General features: G+C 38.3%; 1 protein-coding gene across 1 annotated transcript in view; it reads right to left on the bottom strand.

Moving 5' to 3' along the window:
• Nucleotides 1-1,440: 1,440 nt before the first annotated feature.
• CLIC4 (chloride intracellular channel 4) overlaps nt 1,441-24,192 on the bottom strand; it is a 37,017-nt gene continuing 14,265 nt past the window's right edge. The window contains exons 2-6 of the mRNA XM_075195371.1: nt 17,417-17,526; nt 10,781-10,906; nt 8,386-8,492; nt 3,866-4,047; nt 1,441-3,754 (exon numbers count right to left, since the gene is read on the bottom strand). Of these exons, the coding sequence (XP_075051472.1) occupies nt 3,590-3,754; nt 3,866-4,047; nt 8,386-8,492; nt 10,781-10,906; nt 17,417-17,526 (690 nt within the window). The 3' untranslated portion in view covers nt 1,441-3,589. The remainder of the gene's footprint in view (nt 3,755-3,865; nt 4,048-8,385; nt 8,493-10,780; nt 10,907-17,416; nt 17,527-24,192) is intronic.

The following is a 24,192-nucleotide window of genomic DNA, read 5'->3' as shown; positions in this document are numbered from 1 at the left end:
TCAGATCTACATCTTTACCCCTGACCTCTCCAGTTGTCTTTCTGGCATTTCCTCTTGGATGTCCCAGAGCTATCTCAATTTTAAATGGTCTAAAATCGAACTCCTGTCATTCTGACCTCCTGAGTTCCTTCCCCCATTTCATATTGGTCTACAATACCACCCTTTCTTCAGTCCCACAACTTCACTACCTAGGAGTTATCCTTGACTTCTTCATGCCATTTCCTCCTTTGAAACATTTCCAGGGTCAGACTCTCACCCTGGATGTAACCAAGACCCTCATTTACTTGCTTGTCACCTCTCAGCTGGACTACTGTAACCTCTCTCTGGCTTTCCTTCCTCCCACCTCCAATCCATATGCAACACTGCTGCCAGTCCTATTTTCCTTTCCTGCCCTCTGCATCCAGTTAAAAATCCTTACCCTCAAATAAAGCTCTCCTCCAATCCTTCCCCCTTACATCTCTAGCCACATGTCCCTCTCTATTCTGCTAATGAGCACCTCCTCTCACTCCCTCCTCTAAGTTTTTTTCTGTGCTGCTTCCCTGCTTTAGTACTCACTTTCTCTCCCAATCAGGCTCTGTACTTCCATCCAAGCTTCAAACCTACTCTCAAAATCCATTTCTTCATGAAAGCCTATCCGCTTACTTCCTAACCTTTCCCTACACCTTCATGTTGTCCTATTCCTTCTGTGTCAACCTGTCCGTCTTCCTCTCCCCCTTAGCATATAAGCCGTCATGAGCAGGGCCCTTTTCTTGTGTCATCCTCTTCTCTTATATCCTCTGCCAGTGGCTCTGATCCTGTTTCCTACACCCACATTCATAACTTGTTCCATCACCTCTAGTCACTGTAAGGAACTATTCCCCACAAAGCACTTTATTTCCTGCTTGTTTTGGCTATTCATTTGCTGTGTATTCTATTGTTTTGCCTACTTTGCAATGAACTGTTTTCACCTTCTACATCAGAATAGTAATGCTGTTATCGGGACCGTCCAATTATAAAAAGTTAAGACGGCAGCTCTATACCTTGAAAAAGACGGTATGCCCTGCTTTTCTGGCTGGAATAGCTCTACAAACAGATACTTTGCTTGACACTAGTCTAAGAGACAATTCTATGGGGGGGAATTACTACAGTAAAATATCCACTCATGTTTCCTCTCTGTGGGGGGGGGGGGGGGGGGGAGGGAGGAAAACTCAGCGGAGATTTCTGTAAAAATCCCACGACCGTGATGCCCTGAGGAACATCGTATCTAATTGAATTCTCCCCATGAGTTCAAAATGTCCTCACGCCTGTAGGTGGCCATCCTATACGTCTTATACATTCTGTTTTATATATTTTTGCTAAATCAGCTTCTCAGAACTTTAAGTTTTATCTGCACAAAGTAGACAATCTTTTTTGTCTGGGTGAATTTAGAAGGTATTTGTTATGCTTACTCAAGACACCCCATCAAAAAACATAACACTTTATTTGTTAAGGAAAGCAAGACATAAAACCAAAGCAATGTCTTCACACATTAATATACCTATTCTGTCCCTTCCAAACAATAACAAAACTTTATCATGTGTAACCAAACCATATAGCCTCCTGAATTATCTTTAATCCTCCTGTCACATGAAACCCTTCATGATTTACTGTGTTTCAGACAGATATGAAACGTGTTGAAACAGTGATGTGTAACATACAGTATGTACATTTCCTGTAACTCAGATTATTCTCAGATTGACAATCTTCATACAGAAAATGTTACCCTTTACCATCTATTTGTGAACTCTAAAGCATGCCAAATTCTATGTGGATATAATTCATGTAATGAATGACTAAAATATAATAAGATTATAGATATCTTGCAATAGGGCGAAGTCACACAGATCCTTTTCCACTCCACGTTTAAAGTGTAATAACAAAGAGGTTTAGGGGCAAATAGAAACTTATCAGTGTAGAGGTTTGACTACAACAACATTAAATATACCATGGGACACTCAGTCCCATAATGTTATTAAAATAGCAAAATCATTCTGTAAAATAATATATTTTTTTAAAAGGTTGAGAAACCATTGCTTTTATATACAGCGTGATTAATCTAAAAGTTATCTTCAGCTATAAATCATACTTTTCAAATAGAAGTCATAAAAGTGGACATTGTTAGGAAACAGTGCTTTATCAAACTTTAATGCAAGTGTTATTTGTGAGGTGAATATATTCACATGTTTTCAACCACATTACCTGTAAAAATACAATACAAAGTCAGTAAAATACCAATAAAAATAAAGTTGAGTCTAGCTGAAGATTGATTTTTTCTTTTAATTTTAAGTTATTGTTGTATAAGAGTATTTGTATTAGAGCATTTGTGAAGGCCCCTTTTAAAAGAAAAGACTCCCCCAAAAAGAGTCTCTCTGAATCCCTGAAGATATCAAGCACAGTATAGGAGATTATAATAAAGAACAGATGTAGCATGGTGAGATGCAAATAACTAGCAAAGGTAATGAGACCGGAAGACCAGGCAGGCTGCAAATAGGTATAGAATATTATTAGAACACTATACTTATTAGAGAATGTAGATTTAGTGGTCCTCTAAGTTTCTAACAAGAAATATCCAGTCTGAGACTTAAGGACGAAATATGGGTCTGTGACCAAAGGACGAGTTCAGATGGGGCCCAGTTAGTCGCCGATGATCGCACTCGCAACTCTTGCAGTTAGTCAACTACATTTTCTGGCATTTCCAACCAACATTCCATGGATTCCTAATGGATATCATACAGCCAGTTAATAGTGGCAGAACTTACCAACAAACAAAAAACACACCCCTATAAAAGTCGACCAAACAGTGAGGTTTTAAGAGTCACAGGTACAACTGTTAAGTTAACCCTTTAAACATAAATCCTGTAAGTTTGCTTCTATTCGTGGTTGGCGTAAAATTGTGATGACAATAAAAGGTTACATTCATGTCTTCTATTATTGGCTTTATAATATAAATAAGCAATTTAACACTCCACCTTTTACAAAGGCATAGAGGAGTACATACAGGCTACATAGATTTCTAGTTATGCAAAACATATTATCTAATTATTTATAGCAATTATTAAACCTCACAATGTTAAAAATCACAGACAATGGTAAGTACTGTCACAATTTGGGTGTACACTTGTTCAGCGTAAAAAAGTGACAGCAAGTTTGGCACAGTTTCTCATTTAACTGGACGGCAAATAATTAAGAAATAGACTAGTAATAAATAAATGTATAACCCTATCCAAGATATCATTAGTTAACTTTAAACTAAAATACATTTTCTAGGTAAGGGTGTCAAGATTTGCATTATTTTAACACTATACTTGGCAGACAATTTTTTTTTATTTAACCCAATAAATATATCACAAATACACTTCTTAAATGGTGGGTAAATAAGATTTATAAAACAAAAAAATATTTTATGGGACAGCTAAAGGCCTCATTTTGCACCAGGTTTGGTTTTGGAAATGAAAAGAACGACATTGTGAAAGATTATAAAAAAAAATAATAATATGGAGGTTTTGTCCCACAAGAAACTCCAGAGAAGATCTGTTGAAATTAAGGCCTCGTCTGGTTTTCAAAGCACAGTTTACTTGGCAAGTCTTTTGGTTACATCTGCATATGCTATTTCTATCTCGCGATCTCCAGGACAAGTGTTGGTGAATTCATCTCTGCTGTATGCATTGCTCAGATATCTCCAGATCCCAGTCATGGATTGTGGGATGTCAAAATCTCTGTATTTCTTGGTCACCACCTGCACAACAGTAAGACATGTAAGAAAAAAAAAAGTTAGCTTGACAAGTGACAAGACATCCCTCCCTACCCCCCCATGCAATGCTCATTTTCCAAGATTCATTTCTTTTACCTTCACTATGTGAAGCTTCGGCAAGAGGTTGCAGTCTGCTAAAGTCATATCATTGCCATCTAAGAATTTACGGTTGGAAACTGTAATGTCTTCCATACTATTTTCATCAATTTCATCTGGAAGCGGCGAGTTCAGATAGTCATCAAGCTTCTGCAGTGTTTTCAGCAATGTTCTCTCCAATGCTGCAAGAACGGACACAAGTTATGTGAAATACTGCTATACAGAATGTGTGGACAGCAAATTAATTTACAAGAAAAAGAGAAATAAATAAAAAAATAACTATACTATTCCATAGATAGCAACTGACTGACCCACTCCTGCCAGTAAGCACAGCTTAAATGCACCACAGTACACATTAGTAGAAGTAGTGGTGCTGCTGTAACTGTGTACCAGAGTCATCAGACTATCTGTTGTCCTTCTACAACCTCAGTTGTACAAGTTATGTTATATATTACTGCTCTTTATGTATCGTATGATAGCAAGCTTTAGAGTAAAAGACTGTCAATCAATATCATGTGCAACTGTATTTATCCCAATCCATACACTTCTAGCACAATATAAATGAACACACATACATACACTTTGTTACACCTACAATTTTTATAGAGGAGCATTACATAACATTCTGCATTAGTAAAAGCAGCACATTAATGCTTCCTTTTTTTTTTTACACAGTAGTGTACAATAGAACTAAGGGGGAAAAGAAGAATGAAATACAAGCTATAAACAAGGACTGCAATTCTCTAGTTGCTGTATATAATAAGCAGCATAGGCTCCAAGTTTGTCACATAAGAACCGATATACTCTATTGCCAGTTTCTAAGGCTAATATAAACATCCACTTTTAAACAATTCATAGTGGAATTACTACAAAAATGTTGTTGCAATAGAACAGCAGCAGAGGGCAGCAAAGTGTAGGAGACGCACACTAGACGGAAAATATATACATACATCACTGTACCTATCGCATTACTAAGTATTGCTCCTGAGGAGGTGAGATCATGTTCACTACTATTCTTTTAATGTAAATTTAATTTTATTGTTGTTTACTCATTGGTTTTAGGTTTCCATTTGTGTTTTAGGAGAATGTCTATAATAAGCCACAGACTCTCTGGACACTTTGTTTAAAACAATCACTTTTGGGCGTATACTTTTCTATTTTTTTATGTTATATCAACTGTAAAAAGAGCACGACTACCATCTCTGACACTTGCACCAATATATATTATCCTATCTTTCTATCTATTCTATATTCTTAAATGCCACACAGGTTCTAAATACTCACTGCTTGTCTGGCAGAAACAAAAGGTACTGCAACTGAAGAGAACTCTGGAGGAGCCTAGCAGACATTCCCCAACAGGGGTGCCATGGAGGAAAGATGGTAAATAGTGAGAAATGTTCCTAGGTCAGAAGAGATGCAGTTTTCTCCATGGCACAAGGAAGTGCAATACCCAAGTCTGGAAGCCATTTTGTTATTCCTGGGATTTTCTACATTTTACCAGGGCAACTTTGGATGGAGTCGGAAAAGTGTACCGACTGCAGGTACAAAGTAAAAACGCAAAGTGGCTGGAGGAGAAAGCCGAGAAAAAAAAACCCCAACAAAGACAAGCACAGCAGCAAGGAGGATCTGACAGAGGCTATTATTTTCCTGAGTAACAGTATTGCATATTTTTTTATCTCACAGCATTTTTGTGCTCAGGTTTTTTGCTCAAATAGATGTATACATAGGACTATTAGACCACAAAATATAATGCTGATTAAAGAGATATCCTATTTTCTGTAATTATTCCATTTTCTATTAGATTCACCATACACAGAGCAGTTAAATATATTTAAAAGGAAAGCATTTAGTAATATAATTATAAAAGGGTTGTAACCATGACAGCTTATTACGATCCTGTTCTGTTAGTCTTCCATTTATATATTATTTTATATATTTAATAGTTTGTTGCATATTTACTTTCAAAGGTAATTAGCGCTGTTTTCTTGAAATTTTAATAATATATTTTATGCTCAATTAATCCAAGTAGCCTGATGATTTATGGTGTGTGATGAAAAAGTTTTGTGCGACCATTCTACTACAGTAAATTTGTTATTACAAATTAATATACATTTGCTATTTATGAAGGAGCCAGAGTTGATCAGTGGTTAAACAGAGGAGTCCACATCGAAGGTTCGGTGTACCGTCGCCACAGCCCTGCATTTTACCCTGAATTAAGTACATCCAATGTCTTTATGTAACTATGTATACAGTGGAGGTCCTTTGTGAAGGGCAATTTATCTGTTGCAAAACCTGCTTAAGGCTCAATGTGCATCTCTACATGCACATGTATCCCTAGATTTGGGCAGCAAGATGGTGGTGTTGGCGTGGGTGTGGCAGTATGGAGAAGGTGTAGCAATGCAGTTCTGCAGAGCAGTTCAAAAGCAAAAATTTCCTTTTTTGCGGCGTCTGATTATGGAAAATATAACAGCATTTTTACAGGAGCTTGATTTTTTTTCATGAGCTCTGAGCTGCCAGTCTTCAGGTCTGATCCTATACTTTTATTTGGACCCATTTTGCACATCCATGTCAAACTTTGGTGAAGCACATTTCTAGATGCAGACCAGTCATTTTTTTCTCCCCCACATAAAATGTGCCTGAAAGGAGTTTTTACATGTATAAAAGAAAGAAATTGTCACACTGCTCTACAGATACACTTCTGTGTTCTGCAAGAGACCCGCGAGTGAAATATAGTCCTTAATGATGAGACGTAGCTTAGTGGTTCCATGAGTGTGATGGAAATTGCAGTTACATTCACTATTTTTATATTTGAAAAAATCATGATTTAATCCTTGAGCATTATCTCAGTCAACTTAGAAGATCAAATAAATATATATATGAAAAAAGTCTATGTATTACAGAGCTAAATATAGTGCCCGAAATAAATTATGTGCTTATACGACATTAATGAGTGCTTATAACGGACATTGTTTAGGAGGGTGAAGAATCTTCATCTTTTCTCATTCTGGAATAGAGGGAAATCAGAAATGATGTAAGTAGCTGGTTAGTTTGCCCTGTATCAGGTTCAATTAGGACAAAAGTCCTAAAGTTGTGGCATGTCGGATTGAGCAATTGCTCAATCAGACTTTTATGCGACCCCTTCACCCCCATAGAGCTGCAGTAGAATGTCAAGGCAGTTTTTTTACCTTCAGGTTTCAAGTATGTACATTTTAATTTTGGGGTTTAGTCCTCTTTTAAGGTTTCTCTTGACAATGTCCCTTTGTTGATCCCTCATCTGAATGAATAGGAAGACATATGTTAAGATTTAATTTAGATGGCGTTTCCTTCACTTTTTTGCTTTTACGTAATTTCACGAATCCCGTGGATATTTAGTGGATCCCCTGTAACTGTTAGGTAATATTACTCATTCAGGAGCGCGGAATCTAACAGGTACGTGGTGTTCACCAAGGACCCCTGCAAGGGTGTATGGACTTCGCTGCCCTATCCCGCAGTTCCCTGGATGAGTGTTGGGCAGAGCAGCAGGCGGAGCCAGACACGGAGGAAAGATGACGGCAACTCAGAGGAGTACTGGAGAAGTAGCACTGTAGCTGACCCGACATTAGTAGCGCAGAACAGCAGCAGGCGAGTTACTGGTACAGCGGCAGTTCTGAGGGCAGTAGAGGAATAGAACTATAGTAGATCCGTAGGTGGTAACTCAGAGCACAGCAGGTGAGTTAGACCGAAAGGAGCCAGGTCCTTACAGAGGGTGAATGAACTCGAAAAACAGGCATTAGACAGGAGGAAGCTGGAGGTTTAAGTAGAGCTCCAAAATGCAAGAACCAATGGGGAACAAGTAGAAGGTCATAAGAGAAGGGAGTAGGCTTGCACATGCGCAGAGCAGATGGTAGACGTATCCAATGGTGTAATCAGAATACCGGAATCACCGCTTTCAAGAGAAAGGTAACAACGCTGGTGCCCGTCCACAGGGCCAGCGTGAAACGTAAATTATATAGTGAAAATACACGTTATTATTAACAGCAATATAGGTTTTGTACAGCTCATCTTCCCTTATATGTGAAATTGTATCACTACTTTAACGCCACAAAAATGTGTACAAGACATTAAATTTTAATTCAACCACTTTTAGTAGAGCCGACGTTAATTAAATATGGCCCCCACATATGACAAATATGGTTGGTACGGTCGGTAGCCAGTTACCAGAAACCAAGAGTCAATTCGCATTGGACCAACGTTTGTCTATAGCTGTACAAAAGAGCTTTACGGACATGTTCCATACACCTCCATTGACATAAATGGATGGCTTTTCAGTACAAGTTTTGCCTGCAATCAAGCACGATTTTATTTTTTGAGAGATCCAGTTTTAGGTTTTATGTAAAGACGTGGGAGGGATCCCTCTCTCATATTTAATAACTCCTCCCACACCAAAGGTTGTCTTAAAATGGAGGTGGTTACACAATGCAGAGAGTCAGGAGGTCATTACAAGGAGCAAGTGCTTAGTTATTGCTCAGTTAAACATTTACCTTCATTAGCATCTGGCCGGGAGTTCTTGATGTACGCTGAAAATTTAGCAAATATGTCCATGCCGGCTGTGTTGGATTCTGGGTGCTTTGCTGCTAATTTGCGGTACCTGAAATATTTAATAAAGGGAACATATTTCATGAAAACATTTTCCACAAAAAGAAAGTATCCATTCTACGTCCTTCAGGAACCAGAAGTAAATTTTAAATGAAGTTACCAAATGGATGAATTTCAATTACATAAAACCCCTCAAGAAGTTGGGTACAACTAAAAAGTTATTACATTTTTTAAAACATGATTAACCCTTTAACATAACTGGTTCTCTTCTCTTTGTTATTAGTTATGCATAAGGAGGGCAAATGTGATTTGTAGAAATGTTTACTTACACTTTGTTACACATACCTCTACATAAAAGTGTACCATTGCATGGTCTTTTCACTACAGTGGGTAACTCTCATTGCCAAGATACTACATTTTAATGTGTTTAAAGAAAATTGTACACTTCATTTGTTCACTCTTGATTTTGCAAACTGCAAAAGATGATTTTAACAAAAACAAAAACAAAAACAAAAAAAGCTCTTGGCAAAAAGGAATATGCTCAGTCGGTTGAGTACAAGGCCTTCTTTAAGAAAGTGTAGTATTTTCTACTCTTCCACAGTTCATATACTGTATATTGCTGCAGATATAAAGATTACGTCTTGTTTTACAGAGGCACAAAACCTAAAGTTAACTTGATATTTTACAAAGCCATTTGTTAAAAAATATCAATAAATTTACCTTCCCCCTTATATTATCTATAAAAGACTAATCTTTTCTAAACATAGCAAACTATGATCACAAAAATATAGTTACACTCTGTATATTATAACACTAGCACTTTTAAATGAAAAAGCTGCTGTTATGAGTTCAGTAGTTAGTGTTTCCTATGTGAAGAATATTAGTTAAAATGTTACCTTCATAAAATATATATTAGGACAGCATTCTGTGTTCATTGTTACAAGATGTAACTAGGATAATGCTTTATAAGTGTAAAGTGTGAATGTGCGTCTGTCTGAAGCAGCCTTACACAACAGGCACATCTTACCTTAACATCTGTTGCTCAACTCATTCAATTAGTCTGGTTTGTGCTATAAATTATACATGGTTATCATGTGTTCTTTTAAAAAAAACTGTCAGAACAGGTCCAAGTCCATTTTATCAATGCTATTTTAATTTGCAGTATGCTAAAAATACGTTGTAATGTTCTTTCTAAATGAAAGTTGTTTTCCTATTCTTCCACAGCGATCAACCAACCTGTTCACTTAGAAAACAATACAAACTAAAACCAAAAACACATGCTTTACACTCAGCTGCACTGTGATGATACACAGCAGCTTTCAACCTGACGACCTGAATAATGCTTTATGTAATATTATTCTGAATACAGTATTACACTGATCAGCTTGTTCCACCCTGTTGAGACGGCATATATATATAATATATATATATATATATATATATATATATATATATATATATATATATATATATATATATATATATATATATATATATATATATATATATATATATATATATACACACATATACACACACACACACACTATGGGCCTCATGCAGAAACGCATGTGAAGATGCACCTTTAACATAAGTAAAGAGCAGCCTGAACACTTGTCTATATAACATTAGCAACTGCTAATAATGTATGCTTGCTAATGCTTGCTGTACTGCACTTGCATGTGAATGCATCTGACCTGCCTCTCAAGGGGAGAGGAAAAGTGCAACTCACAATAGGCTCAGAAATAGTATACAAGCACAGTGCTACAAATTGTATTAAAAAAAAAAAATCAATGTTATGATGTGCAACACTAAACGTGAGCCCTATGTACGAATATGAAACAGGGCTCAATTATTAACATTATTTATGTACAAAAAAAGGCACCAATATTATCTAATGTACATCAGACTATCAAAACAAAAGTCTTTTGGTTGCTGAGGATTAGTGTACATTTAGCACCTATATTCAAAGTTTGTATAGGTGTGCTTGAGCACGGTTTTCAATTAAATGTGAGAAGTGAGACCAGTGACATCCAGTATACACCATCACAATTACTACATGCTCAATACATAAAAGCAGACAGGGGGTAAATGTATTAAAGCAGCAGATCCCATAAAATAGACTATATTCGGGATTATGTTACCCATATTAAAAACATCAATTTTATTAAAGGCAAAACTCGCTGGGTTTTGCCTTTAATGAAATTGCTGTTTTAAATATGGCGGTCACAATCGTGAATATCTGCGATTTGACAGATCCGCTGCTTAATACATTTATCCCTCACTTTGACATACATTTTTCATGAAGCTACTTTGATGAAAGTTTGGCAGTACACTCACTTTGGAGGGCAGAGCACTTCTTCCAGAAACTCCTCAATCTTATTTACATCAGTCTTCACTTCATGGTTGTAGGTTATAAATGGTGGGTGTGTTCCTGGGGCAAGATTTTGTAAATCTGCTGGTTTTCTGGTAATATAACAAAAATAAAAGTTCAACTAACGAAACAATTTCATCTTAAGTACTTTTAATAATAGTTAGAAGACTTGCATGTTTCTGATTTTATCCAGGCAAGTTTATGGGGACACATCACAATAAAGCCTCAGTGGTTTACTATATACAACAGCCTGTAAATTCCCCAACAAGTATAGTTCAATGAGCTAATCCCAAAAATCATTTTAAGGGATTTTTTGCAATTAAGATTCATGGCTTTGCTCAGAACAACTGCAGGAAATCACTTGGATGCCAAAGTGTGTTTCTCACAGCCCTTGAAATTCCTTTCCTCTTCAACATACACTAGTGCTCGAGCAAGCTGATGTCCCATTTTGGTGAACTTCATTTTCTGTTAAACCAAAATGCAACAGACACTTACAGTGCCATTTTTAGTTCAAATATTGTTTTTGTACCTTTGGAATCAGTATTTTTATACAGTTCCCTCATTCGAGTTTCATTAACTGGCAACAAGTATATGTCTGCTGCTTAGAACAGCAAGAGAAACAACTACTTGTAACTAAATGATGCTATGGATGTAATTGGTGCTACGTTTTTGCTCCAAAAGCAAAAAAAGACACTTAAAAAAAATCAATTACAGAAGTGCACAGCCTATTTGCGTAGATACCCCTAAAGCATCCATAGGTGCATTACCAAAGCCTGATGGTTGAAAGTTCAAACTCCATCTATCACTTTAAGACCAGACCCATTGTTAATTTCAACTTTTCAGTAATACGTGCTCCATAACTATAGCACACAGATTTCAGTCCATCCATCATGCTGTAAAGAAGCTTTATAGAAGCTTGACTATAGCACACTTTTGAAGTGCTATGAAGGGCTTGCAATGTTCTTAACCGAAAAGGAGCATAAAAACATGTGCCACGAGACAAAGTGGCCGCTTACCATGAGAGCTGTGACCACTGTGGCCATAAATCCAGCCTTTGTAAGCTTTTTAAGACCAGCTTTTGTATTCCTTTTGGATATCAGAAAGAACTGGTGCAAAATACAGTTATGTCAACCAAAGTTACAAGAAAAGATGGAATGAGAGATCACAGACTACCTCCAGTGGCAACACGTATCAGATGCCTGAGGAGAAGGAGGCGGCCAGTGAACAGACAAAGCAGCTATAGAAGAGATTCGAAAGTTTATTGTTGCTCATACGGTCTACGCTAAATATCAAAGAGGTGGTGACAAAGATCTTGGCCCTTGGAGAAGGGGTAGCGTGTTAAAGATCAGCCAGTAGCAGTTAGTCGGTGTGCCTAGCAATGCAGACAACATGGTGCTTGTTTTGCACAACAAATTCCATGAGCTTACAGCATATCAGGAAGATCTAGACAACTGGCCTACAAGAAATAATCTCAGGGTTTATAAAAAAAAAAAAAAAAAAAAAAAAAAAAAAAAAGTTATCCCTAAGAATTTCCTCACCCAGACAAATATTTCTGACTGAAAGTGAATGTATTTCAGAGTATGCAGGAGCAAGCTGGAGAAAACCATCATCAAAGGGACGTTTGGTTGAAATGCAACAGTGGACAACACCTTTAAGGATATTGGGGAAAAAAAATCTGTTTTATTACAAATTTTGGGCATTACTAGTCCCATTTTGAGAGCTGCAATAAATTTACTTTTTGGGACTATTTTGCTTATTATTCTTTGTTGTTTGATGACAATTTATTTTAATCGATTCTATAAAAGTTACACACTTTAGCGCCATTAAGGTTAATTATTTTTACTGGAAATAAGTGATTATAACCATTTATTCCTACACACAAACTTCCCTCCATTAAGGGGCCTGTTTAGTATTCGAAAGGGCGGTATGAACAAGACAGTCAGTACTCACGGCATCAACTTCAAACTACAGACAGAACAAATATTCAGCGAGCAGAGTAGCGTGTCCATCCAGCATTTGAAGTCATGACTTCAATTGATCACTATTCTAAAGTCAATTCACTTAAACAGAATGCACCAGATCTAAAACAGATCTGGTATGCATGTGAAAATGGTCCCTAAAAAGCAATTTTACATGGACTCTGGTCATTAAGTTATTATGTTTAATACAGTATATGGTTATTCAAATATGTCAATCCACAGTGCACCCAAGTAAATAAAAAATAGTGCAGGTCACATTCAGAAATGAACAATGTACTGCGTAGAATATGCACCTGCAGCCATCTGTGTGTATGGTCACTTCATAGGGTTCATAACATTTTTTTATGCAATTCAAACCATTGTGTCTATTTAACCAAAATCTTTTAAAAAGGGACCTACACATTTGTAAATGTTACAAGATTTGCTGTTATAGAACTCGTTACATTTTCACTTTACTAGTACTTAATTATTTTTATTATTGGGTTGTGAAGAAGTTTTAGATACATTCATGACCTGAAGCCCATTCAAAAGCTTCATCACAAGAGACGGTAGAGTGATGGCAACAAGAGGACTACAAAAGGGCAAATTTGTTGTTTTCAATATGTAAATGATGTGCTGCATGTATATATATTTTAAGTCATACTAGCAATTCCAGCAAATATCTGGGCTTCACTTCCAAACAATATTGTTGCTTAATCTCAGTGAGCATCTCCCAGAATTGCTTTGAGAACAAGATGCTGTCATTCAGCTGCCATTCTGGCAAATTAATTTAGTACAGAGTACTTATTCACCCCATGTCCCGGCTCATTTTCAAGCTCAACACATAACAAGCTTTACGCCACTATTTTTAGCCCTGCTTTAGTATAACAGAGTTATAATTGTCAACTAGATTTCAACACTTATCTATGGAAGCATAGCTTATAACAGAACACTGTTTAGGAGACATTATTATCTGTGTAAAATTTAAGTGTACACTGAATTGCTACATATTGTTTATATAATATCTATCTATCTATATCTATATCTATATATATATCTATATAGCCTTATTTTATATTGAAAGGTTACGGTTTCTTAGTAGAATAAGAATTGGTGACTGAATGTATGTCTCCAGCACTAGGACCCAAAACTAGACACACCAGTTCAGAGGGCTATAAGAAGGGGGAAGGAGTCCCCATAATAATAAAGAGCCCCTGAGAGAAAAAAAAAAGGTGGTCGCTGCCAAGGCTTTGGTATCATTGAGGATGTGTCAAATTCAGTCCCCAAACCTAGCGAGGGGAGAGCATGTAAACAGACCCTATGGAGAGGGATGCAGTTTAGCAGTATTTAATGAATACTTGCCAACTTTTCTTTTATCCCCTGGTGTTGTCAAATCGACGCAATTCATGTCATTGGGTCCACATCCCGCCCACTTCACTAGGAAGTGTGCATCATGTGGGAGAATGTCCTGCTCTCCTGGGAGTCCAAAACAGAAATTGGGAGTCGCCTGGAATTACATTACAGGAGAGTGGGCAAGTATGATTCAATGTGATCCAGGCTGCAAGAGGACACTAGTGAGTGAGCGCATCAGATCCACCAGGCAAGGCTGAGAGTGCAACAGACTGGAATTTGCGCAGACTCTGACACCCTCTCAGTGAGTGTGAGAATCCCAGGAGAGGCAGAGAGCATGCAATATAGCCCGTAGGATAATGTCCCTGCAGAGGAGGGATGATTAACAGTGATGAAGTAAGAAACTAGGTGTACATATTTATTTATAGTTATTTGCAACTCCGGTATTGACCTGGAGTAAAAAAGGAGGAGTGCAAATAAAGAGTTTATTTTTATAGACATGGTCTGGCACCCAAATTATTGAGACATCTGCTTGCACTGCAACCTAAATTTACCACACTTGTTTCCAAGCACGTGTAAAGAGACTGCTGAATACTGTGCATGTGCTGGGACCCTCTAGTCATCTACATCCATGCCCAGGAGTTAGCCAGGGCTAGAGAAGGAGGTGCACTTCCTAACTCATGCACCTTAACAACAGAGTGACAGGGGGTTAGACAGGTGCAGGATTGGACTGGCACGCCGGGGGACCGGGCAAACCCCAGTAGACCCCGACCGCTCCCCTCTTCGTTGGTGGGGGAAGCGGGAAACGTAAAGAAAAAAAACGAAAAAAAAAAAAAAAAAACACACCTCACGTCACCGCGGCAATCAACGACTCCTCTCTGCTCCGTTCGCACTGCATGTCGGGAGTGACATCACGCCTGATGTTCAGCGCCGCAGAGAGGAGTCGGGAAGAAGACAGAAGAGAAGCATGAAGACGACAGAAAAGGTAAGTGAAAGAACGGAAGCACGGCAGAGAGTGCAAAGGGAGAGCACAGACAGCATGGCAGAGTGTGAAAAGGAGGGCCAAAGAAGCATGGCAGAGTGTGAAAGAGGAGCCAAAGCAGCATGACAGAGTGTGATGAAGGTGGGGCAAAAGCAGCATGGAGGGTGCAGTGTGATCATAAAGAGGCACAGCATGGTGATAAAGGGGCACAGTAATGTTTGTGTGATGGCACAGCGGGCTTGTGGCAATGTAATGTGTGTGGTAAATGGTGGCTAAATAATGGAAGCTATTCTGTTTGTAGGATGAAGGTGGGGCAATTTAATTTTATAGTGGGGACTATTAATTTAAGATGGGGTGGTTTGAGGGCTATTAATTGAATGTGGGGCTGAGTTTGAGGAGCATGAAGTCTATTTATTTATTTAATGGCAGTGACGGTTGCGGGAAATAGGTATATTGATTATACGTAAATGCGATTAAGCTATTGCAGGGGCTGTCTGGAAGGAGGGAAATAGGTTTATTAAATGGGACTACTATTACTTTAATGTTGGGGCTGTAGGAAGGCCTAAGTATTAATTGTGGGTCCTAATGATTTAACGCCAGGGATGGTTGGCGTTTCTAAATGTACCCATTATTTGTTCCAAATAGGGCCCCCAACATTCCAAGATCCAGACAAGCCACAACTAAAGAAACCAGCAGCCACAGGTGGTAAAAGTGACAAGAACAGGTAGGACAGTCTGTCAAATGTTATGAGTCTAGTGCAGGCTTGGGTAACCTGTGGCATTCCAGGTGTTGTGAAACTACAAGTCCCAGCATACCCTTCCGGCAATAAGCTGCTATATATTGGCAAAGCATGCTGGGGCTTGTAGTTTCACAACACCTGGAGTGCCACAGGTTAGCCAAGCCTGGTCTAGTGAGACAACCCCTATTTTTGGTGACTGTTCTGCCCAATGTAAGGGGCAGGTCAAGACTGTGTACTCTTTATACACACACTGCATTCTTTATATACTACACTATGGTGCTAGCTGTCCTTCGTGGGCTGACCACTCCCTCTCTAGTGTCTGGTCTCGCCTCTATGATGGCTGGCCACATGCCCTCTGGTGGGCCCCTAGCATTGCAGTCCCCCGGTGGGCCCTTCATGCCGTAGTCCGACACTGCACAGGTGACACGCAAGGGTGACTTCCGTCACAGTCAACACCATCCAGATGCAGTTCAACCTGGATACAAGTTGTAGTAAGACTATATTATTCATGTACATTTCAAAAGCAGACTTGATCTTAACTCTGGTTTCTCAAACTTTTATTTTATCTTTATCTTGGGTACTGGCTGAATGGAGACCCAGTTGTGGACAATATTCAGGGAATTTATATGGAACTTTGCACAGATAAAGGCATCTCTTCCTGTCCCATTATATCTGGATAAATGCTAGATGCCAGGTGACCATGTTGACTACAAAATCCCTCCTGGCAAACTGGAAAACTGCAGCCTGCTCTTCATTCCATCTCCTGAGGACAATCAGGATTGTCCACTGGCACGGCAAGCACAGTGTTATGTAATGCTGCTCTATCATTGCACAAACAAACCTGTTAATTCAGGGTTTCTGTACAAGAGTGCAGTTCTTGTCACAGTAATAACACAGACAAAGAAAAGGCAATGTTACCAACAATACACACAATTTCTGATGGTTCAGAAACTTTGGGCCTTACAGTTAGAGAAATTTGTTTGAAAAGATTTTTTTCCGGCAGTTCTTCCCATGGGTGGAAAACCTTATGCCGGAAAGCGCCACCTTTTAGCACAGTGTTCTCTCCTCCTTCCTGGTCTCCAACATGTACCTCCCCACCTCCCCCAGTGCTCTATGATCACTGGCCACTTGCTCTGTAATGCCATAAAGAGTAAAGGGTGACAGGACTCCAGCGCTTCTTCTGCATTATAGCGCGGTGACTGACACCATGAGAGAAGTAGGGACAGGAGGGGAAGATGAAGAATACATATATCTCCCCCGTTTCAAATTGTCAGATTTAAATATGAAATAAGATAACACTATCTAAATACATTTTATTGGTTATAACACAGGAAAAAAAATGTACCATTGTATCGCTCATTTTTGTATTATGGAGAACATTATGGCCCAGTAAATAACAGCATACATAAGCAATACAACATCACCTTAGTGCAAATAAACACCCATCAACAGAAACACACACATACAAGCAAAGAATACAAATGAAAAGAAACATGGACTTCTACTATCAAGTACCAATAGCAAGCTGTTCTTATTCAGCTTTTGTGATCTCTATTCTAGTTTTCAGTGATACCTCTTTAAGTCAACTGTTGTCACATTGAACACCACTCCTTTTAGCCACAGGATCATGAAAAGCCTCTGTGAGAAGGGACAGTTCCCGACGCTTTCTCCATCACTGCCAGCCTGGAAAATAAAAATAAATAATAAAAAAAAACAAAAAACCATAAGAGATGCACCACACAGGCAGTTATTTTTAATTTTGATATATTATAGAAAGGTATTGCGCCATTAAATATACTTGTGCTAATCATAACCTCAGTTTCTCTTTTGCAATTATTTCAGTCGTTCTCTGGAGATCTACAGACCATTGTCCTGCTCCAACGACCCCTTGCCAGCATCATAAACAATATTGTGTAGACTGTCTTTATCTATGTGTAGCACAATGGGAAGAGACAACCGAATGGGATGGAGGAGAAACAAAAAAGGATACAAAACATCAGATACAACAAAAGAAAGAGGAAAAATTGAGTCTTTGTAGCAAAGTTGTATCAACACACTTGAAAAAAACTATGATTTTATTAGGGCTATGTTTAATCAAACAAACACATACACATTGGAGGATCATTTCCCATTAAGGTAAAGATTATTCCTTTAGCAGGAATTAAATGCTGAGGTTAACCAATCTACCAATGACAAATTTGTAATAACTGGAGATACAGAACTACCCCTCAAACAGACTGTGCAAACTGTATATGCAATGTTTACAGGCTAAGCATATAAACTTCATTCTTTGCCATTGCACAAATCAGTTTTTATTGTGTTTATAAAAGTTTATTCCAAATATAGTTCTTAACCCAATTTTATTACAAACAGTGGTTATTAACATATACATTTTTCCAAAATTACGTATGTACACTACTCAAAGTCACAAACCTAAACAAGTCAGAAGGCACCAGACTCTCATACAGGCTAGCATTGTGCTTCCTTTGGGATGTTTAATCCCTTCCTGATCACACAGACATAGCATTTTCTTTAAGATCTGCAGCATAATGTGGGTCTTCCAGCAAAAATCTGCAAAGACCTCTGCTGCAGGCGTCTTTAATTTGCCTCATATAAGCATAGATATTAGATAAACAAGCTTAGAACACTGAATGTTAACATGTTGTTATAATTACAAACAAAACAAAAAAAACCCCAAAAACACCTCACACATAAGTAATAGCTACCACTTTGTGCGGGAGGGAAAAAATGCATGTAGAACCTTTAAAGGTATGGCCTAAACATATTAATGATAACAACATTTACAGGGATATGAATTAAGTACAAGTTAAGAATGAAGTATAGGTTTTACGCAATACACACACACACACACACAATACATTATGCTACAGGAAACAGGCCTTATCATTACCCCCCCCCCCTTGCCCCAAAAGCATTGAAGACTATACAAAAATCATGTACAATATTGTGACATTTACCTTAACCAACATCTGCACAGAACTCAGCTAAAGAAGATTTTAAAAGCAATTCACCTCATGTTCTACCAATAGCTGTGAACTTCACCCATGTAAGCAAACTTTGTACTGCAGTGAGTTGGTCCTTCTGATATGGGGTCAACCAGACATGGGAATATTGCACTTTTTGTGCTGGCCCATAAACCCTTGCGCTGCCTTAGTGGTCGTTCACAAATTCTGCCTTCCCCACCCCCTTAATCATGATATTCAGCTATGTGGACAGCCAATTTTTTTTGCAACATTTGACCATTGTAACTAATATTTAAGAGCTTAAAAAATTCAGTAAGACCCAGTACACTCAGGCTCATTTAGAGTTGGACACAAGTCAAACATAGAAGGACCAAATGCACTTTACCGTTCCTCGCAGGGGCAGTACAATGGGCAACGTCAAAGTTACTTTGCAGACTCAATGTAGACGGACACGTATGACCCCCTTGCACCTCTCTATGCTTAGAACATGAGAGGCAAGGGGCTGACTGACATAGTCAAAGTACAGTACAGGGTGTGGGATTACTAAAACTGCCCAGTCCTTAAGAACTCATTTGTGATGTGAGCTCTCAACGGAGCTGGCCTAGCGGCAGCTTATGGTTTTTCTTTCTTGTTTTATTTTGAAGTCCATGATTTTTACAGCAAGATGCCAGCTGTACCAGCCAGCACCATGGGTGAGGAAATAACGAGGGTCCAAATCGGTAGTATGGTATTGGGGGGGGGGGGGGGGGTAGGGGTTTTGTTAAATTCTAATAAATGTGTTTTTAGTGTGTGTGTGTCTCTACATTTACACTTTTTCCTAGTGCACTACAGGTCTCTGGCATACTGCACTTCTGGCTCCCCAAGTGCCAGCATTTCTTTTTGGGGAGAGGAGGATATTTTTTTTTCCTTTCTTCTTTTGCCAGGCTTATGGCCCATAGCGTATGCTTTTAATCTAGGATACACTTTAAGTGCATCTTACTAAAATGTACACAATGTGCATACGATGCAGAGTCACATGTATCTGAATGCAGCGGAAAGAGAATTTATGTATAAAGCAGAACAAATGTTGCCATCTTTATCAATATTATTTCCAAGGGAGATGGAATGAAGCCCAACTAAGCACAGGAGTGATTAACATGCCTGCCAATGCATGTCACTGTGCAATTGAGGTTAGCTTGAGATGGCAAATTAATGTTTGTATTAGTCCTGCAGTAAGTATTTAAGAACAGTATAAAAAAATAAACTTGTTTCATAGTTAAGTAGCATGTGGACATTTTGCCAATTTACAATCTGTGTATTCAAAATATGTCCATTACAACACAGACACACTGCAATAGGGCCCTGAAACAAACAAATACAACTACTGGTGGTTGGATATACTGATTTGAGATCATGTTTGATTAATAATATTTTCTAGAGTGTGCAATGGCAATCTTTTTGAAGATCTAAATATTAAATAAGTCCCTGTGTGTTGCAGTATTGTAGTAAAGATTGCATTTGGCATAGATCCTTTATCTATCTAATCACTTAAGTCACATACTATAAAAAGGACAAAGCACATTCACATTGTAAAGCCACAATACAATGGTCTATTCTTAGTGCCTTCGGGTTACCCTTATCTACACCACATTTGCATAACTCTGGACCTTAATATAGCCAACAGAACTATACTCACTCCTAATAGGGTGTGACAAGCCAACTTGCCCTCTGCACACTCCTTTACTTATATTTTAAAGAACATTAAGACATTTCAGTGCTTTGAGGAGTAACATTCCAGAATATCAGTTGTTTTAATTATTACATTGTAGTTCCAGTAGGGATTGGCTCACAACACAGGAGAATTTGTATTTTCCAGTTGGCTTTGAGTCAGAGTACTGTTTTCTAAAGTGCCAAAATTTAAACAAAAACCTGATGCGTCTGAAAGAGGCTATTCTCAGTAGTTCTGCTGGTGAGACTTTCCAGATGTAGTTGATGTTCCAGGCTTCAGAACTGTACTTCTAGTGTGTCTGTGTCCAAAGCAGAGAAGAAAACAAGGCTGTGATACAAAGACGAATATAACCAGCTATTTTTGGAGAAGGAAAAATAAAAAAGCACTGCTTAATAAGGCAGCAATGTTTTGCATGAAAAAAATGCTGCATGTGATCATAATATGGTATAACACAGTTACCTATAATATTTTAAAGTGTATAAGCACAAGAGTAAAAAGAACCATTAAAACTAAAATACAGTTTGTATAGCTCACAAACACAGGGTTGCAGAATTAATGGTACCCTACATAAAAGATAAGTAGAAAGGGTAGTATTGATTGAACAGAACAGGTAAAAAGACAAATGTGATATAGAAGATAAAACCTGCAGGTTTATTCCAGTACAATTATTACTTAGGGTTCAAAATGATTGGATCCCTTTTCAAATACTTTGTAGAAAACCTCAGCACAAAGTCTTTTCCTATGATTTGGTTGGAGAACACATGAGTAATCTTGGATCATTCTATGAAGATTTTTTTTTTCCAGATCCTTTATGTCCTACACTTACAGACTGCCCTTACTTCAGACCACTGATTTTCTATGGGATTAAATCTGGATACAGACCTGGCCATTGCAAAATGTAAATTTTGTTGTTTTTTTTAAATATGTTTGGAGCAGGTGAACCTTTGAGTTCAGCTGTCTGGTACTGGACACTAGGTTTTCAACCAGAATATATGGATACTATGTCTAATTCATGAAACCATTGATTTGAATAAGGGACCCAATCGATACAAATCAGTCCTGCAACATTATAAATACCTCCCAACATTTAGACATGCTATTTTGGGGCAAAATAAGCCCCCACTCAGACTCATCCAACCCCCACTTTTGGGGGAAAATACATCTAATTGTGTGGGCAGTGAATTGGGACAGCTGTTAGGTATGATATTCACACACATGCAAATTACAACTAAAAATGATATGCAAGAGGAATAGAATGGGTGGGGGCGCAATAAAAAAATATAAATAAATAACAAAAAAATAAGGATTTCAAATGCTTTAGTTGTTGGTCCTGCAAAATGTTATTTGACACTCTGCTTTATGTTTTCTTCTTCCTTCTGTGCTTTATCTTCTCATTAAAGGTCTCATACCTACTGGCATTTCTCCAAATTAAAAAGTAAAAAAGTTTGGCAAACACATATTAAACACATTATGAGGGCATTGTGTAAGCGCATTAGGGAAGTCTACAACACACCCAAATGCTAGTAAAAATGAAAGTAGTATGGGGTTCTAAGGCAATGAGATCCTAGTGGCCTAAGGGGCATATTTAACAAATCACGGTAGTGCACTATTGTGCACTTACCGTGGAATTAAAGTCCCGATGTGCCCTCCGCAAATTTATTAAAGGTGCATCGCAGCAGATATCATGGATATCTGCTGCTTTGCACTCCTGATCGTTTTTGCGAGCAGTCACCATTCAACAGAATGGTGACTGCTCCTGGCCGCAATCTAACAAGTCCCGAACTTGTCTTGATAATGTACGCGCGTACATCATCCTAATTGAAGAAATCCACTGCTGTCAGCTCTGCTCCTGAGAGCAGAGCTGGACAGCGCATGTGTGGAGGGATCACATGATCCCTCCCTGTCACTCAGCGCGCTCACTCTGCGACGATAGTTGCAGAGACAGAGTGGGGACTTTGTGCGCATGTGCACTGCACATGCGCAATTGAAGGAAGAAGAGGAGATCCCGAGACAGCGAGTCCGAAGAGGGAGGCAAGTGTGATTTTTTTCTATCACAGAAACAGCAGTTTTTCGGAACTGCTGTTTCTGTGTTCCCTTTTTAATAAATGTGAGAAATAGTTCAATCCTTATCCTTGCGATAAGGATTGATAACTATTTCTCACTTTTGCCGAATAATGATAAATGTGCCCCTAAGACCATTAGCACAAACATGACCACTTATGTGGTTTTCATGTATAGTATAAAAACACCATATGCATTTAAATGTGAGAAATATTTATGAAATTGGAGTGAGTATTGTTTTAGAAGAAATATATCAGTTTGGAGGGTTTCATTATGGGGTGTTTCTTTATAGAACGTAATGTTAATTCATAGTCTGTAGTATTCATTTATATGCTTTAGTTAATTTGAAGAGGTTAAAGCAGCAATCCCATGATTTTTTTTATTATTTTTAACATAAAATCAGTGGCATTCTATAAGAAAAATGTTATTTACCATTTTCTCTTGTTTGTTTTCTTCAGAATGCGATTAATGCTTTATGATTCTGGACTACAATGGCACATGATGTAAGTGAGCAGAGAGGCTTTGGAATGCCTCTCTGAGCTCAGTCAGCACTATGGTAACCTCCTTGCCCCCTCCGCTCCCTCTGCCATTAGAAGACTAGCTGAGAGTTTGAGACTCTGTGTAGCAGACTTTGTTTCGCAGCCATTTTTGTTTGCCAGCCAGAAAGCATTTCTACAAGAGGTAATTATTTGAGGGTGGATAGCTAAGATGCATGCTTACAAAAGTACTTTGCTATTTATAGAAAATAAATACATCTTCTATTTCAGAATGCGGCTTTAGTTTTCTTTTGGTAATTAAATTTGTGTTTAGCGACAATCTCTTAGCTCTTTCAGCGTTGCGCACTAGTCATTTAAAAAAAACTGTCCCTCTGAGAAAATAAAATGTTTTGAGGCAGCCTCATATAATGTACAGTAGGATCATGTCTATTATTTTCACATGTGGTGGGAGAGACAGGGTCTCCGGAGAACCAAATTACTGCCTGGACAGACTAACACCATAATTTACTTATCATCCCTAAGCTGTTTACCTTCTGCAAAGACACTGGGAAGTGCTTGGTGTTAAAGATCAAATATTGTACATTAGTAAAGCATTATTAAAGCAAATACCAAGCAAATAGAACATTGCAATGTTAAAAGATCTAATCTATTCCGAAAGTGCACTCCTCTCCAGTTAAGCTGGTCATACGCATTTTAATTCTGCCAGCAAACTGCAAAGTGTATGAGCCCAATACAATCTAGCATCAAGGTTGTTTCAGATGTTGATCTAAACGTAACAAAATTTGTTGTTGAATGATGATTACTACGTGGGGCAGCACGGTGGCCTAGTGGTTAGCACTTCTGCCTCACAGCACTGGGGTCATGAGTTCAATTTCCAAACATGACCTTATCTGTGTGGCGTTTGTATGTTCTCCCTGTGTTTGCGTGGGTTTCCTTTGGGTGCTCCGGTTTCCTCTCACACTCCAAAAACATACTATTAGGTTAATTGGCTGCAATCAAAAATTGACCTTAGTCTCTCTCTCTCGGTCTGTCTGTGTGGAGAGTTTTGGTATACAACTAGTCCTGGCTTATTTTCATGTGCTTCAAAGGAAAAACCATC

Source organism: Mixophyes fleayi, chromosome 2, assembly GCF_038048845.1.
Source record: "Mixophyes fleayi isolate aMixFle1 chromosome 2, aMixFle1.hap1, whole genome shotgun sequence".
Classification (NCBI taxonomy): Eukaryota; Metazoa; Chordata; class Amphibia; order Anura; family Limnodynastidae; genus Mixophyes; species Mixophyes fleayi.
This window is presented reverse-complemented; position numbering and strand designations above follow the sequence as displayed.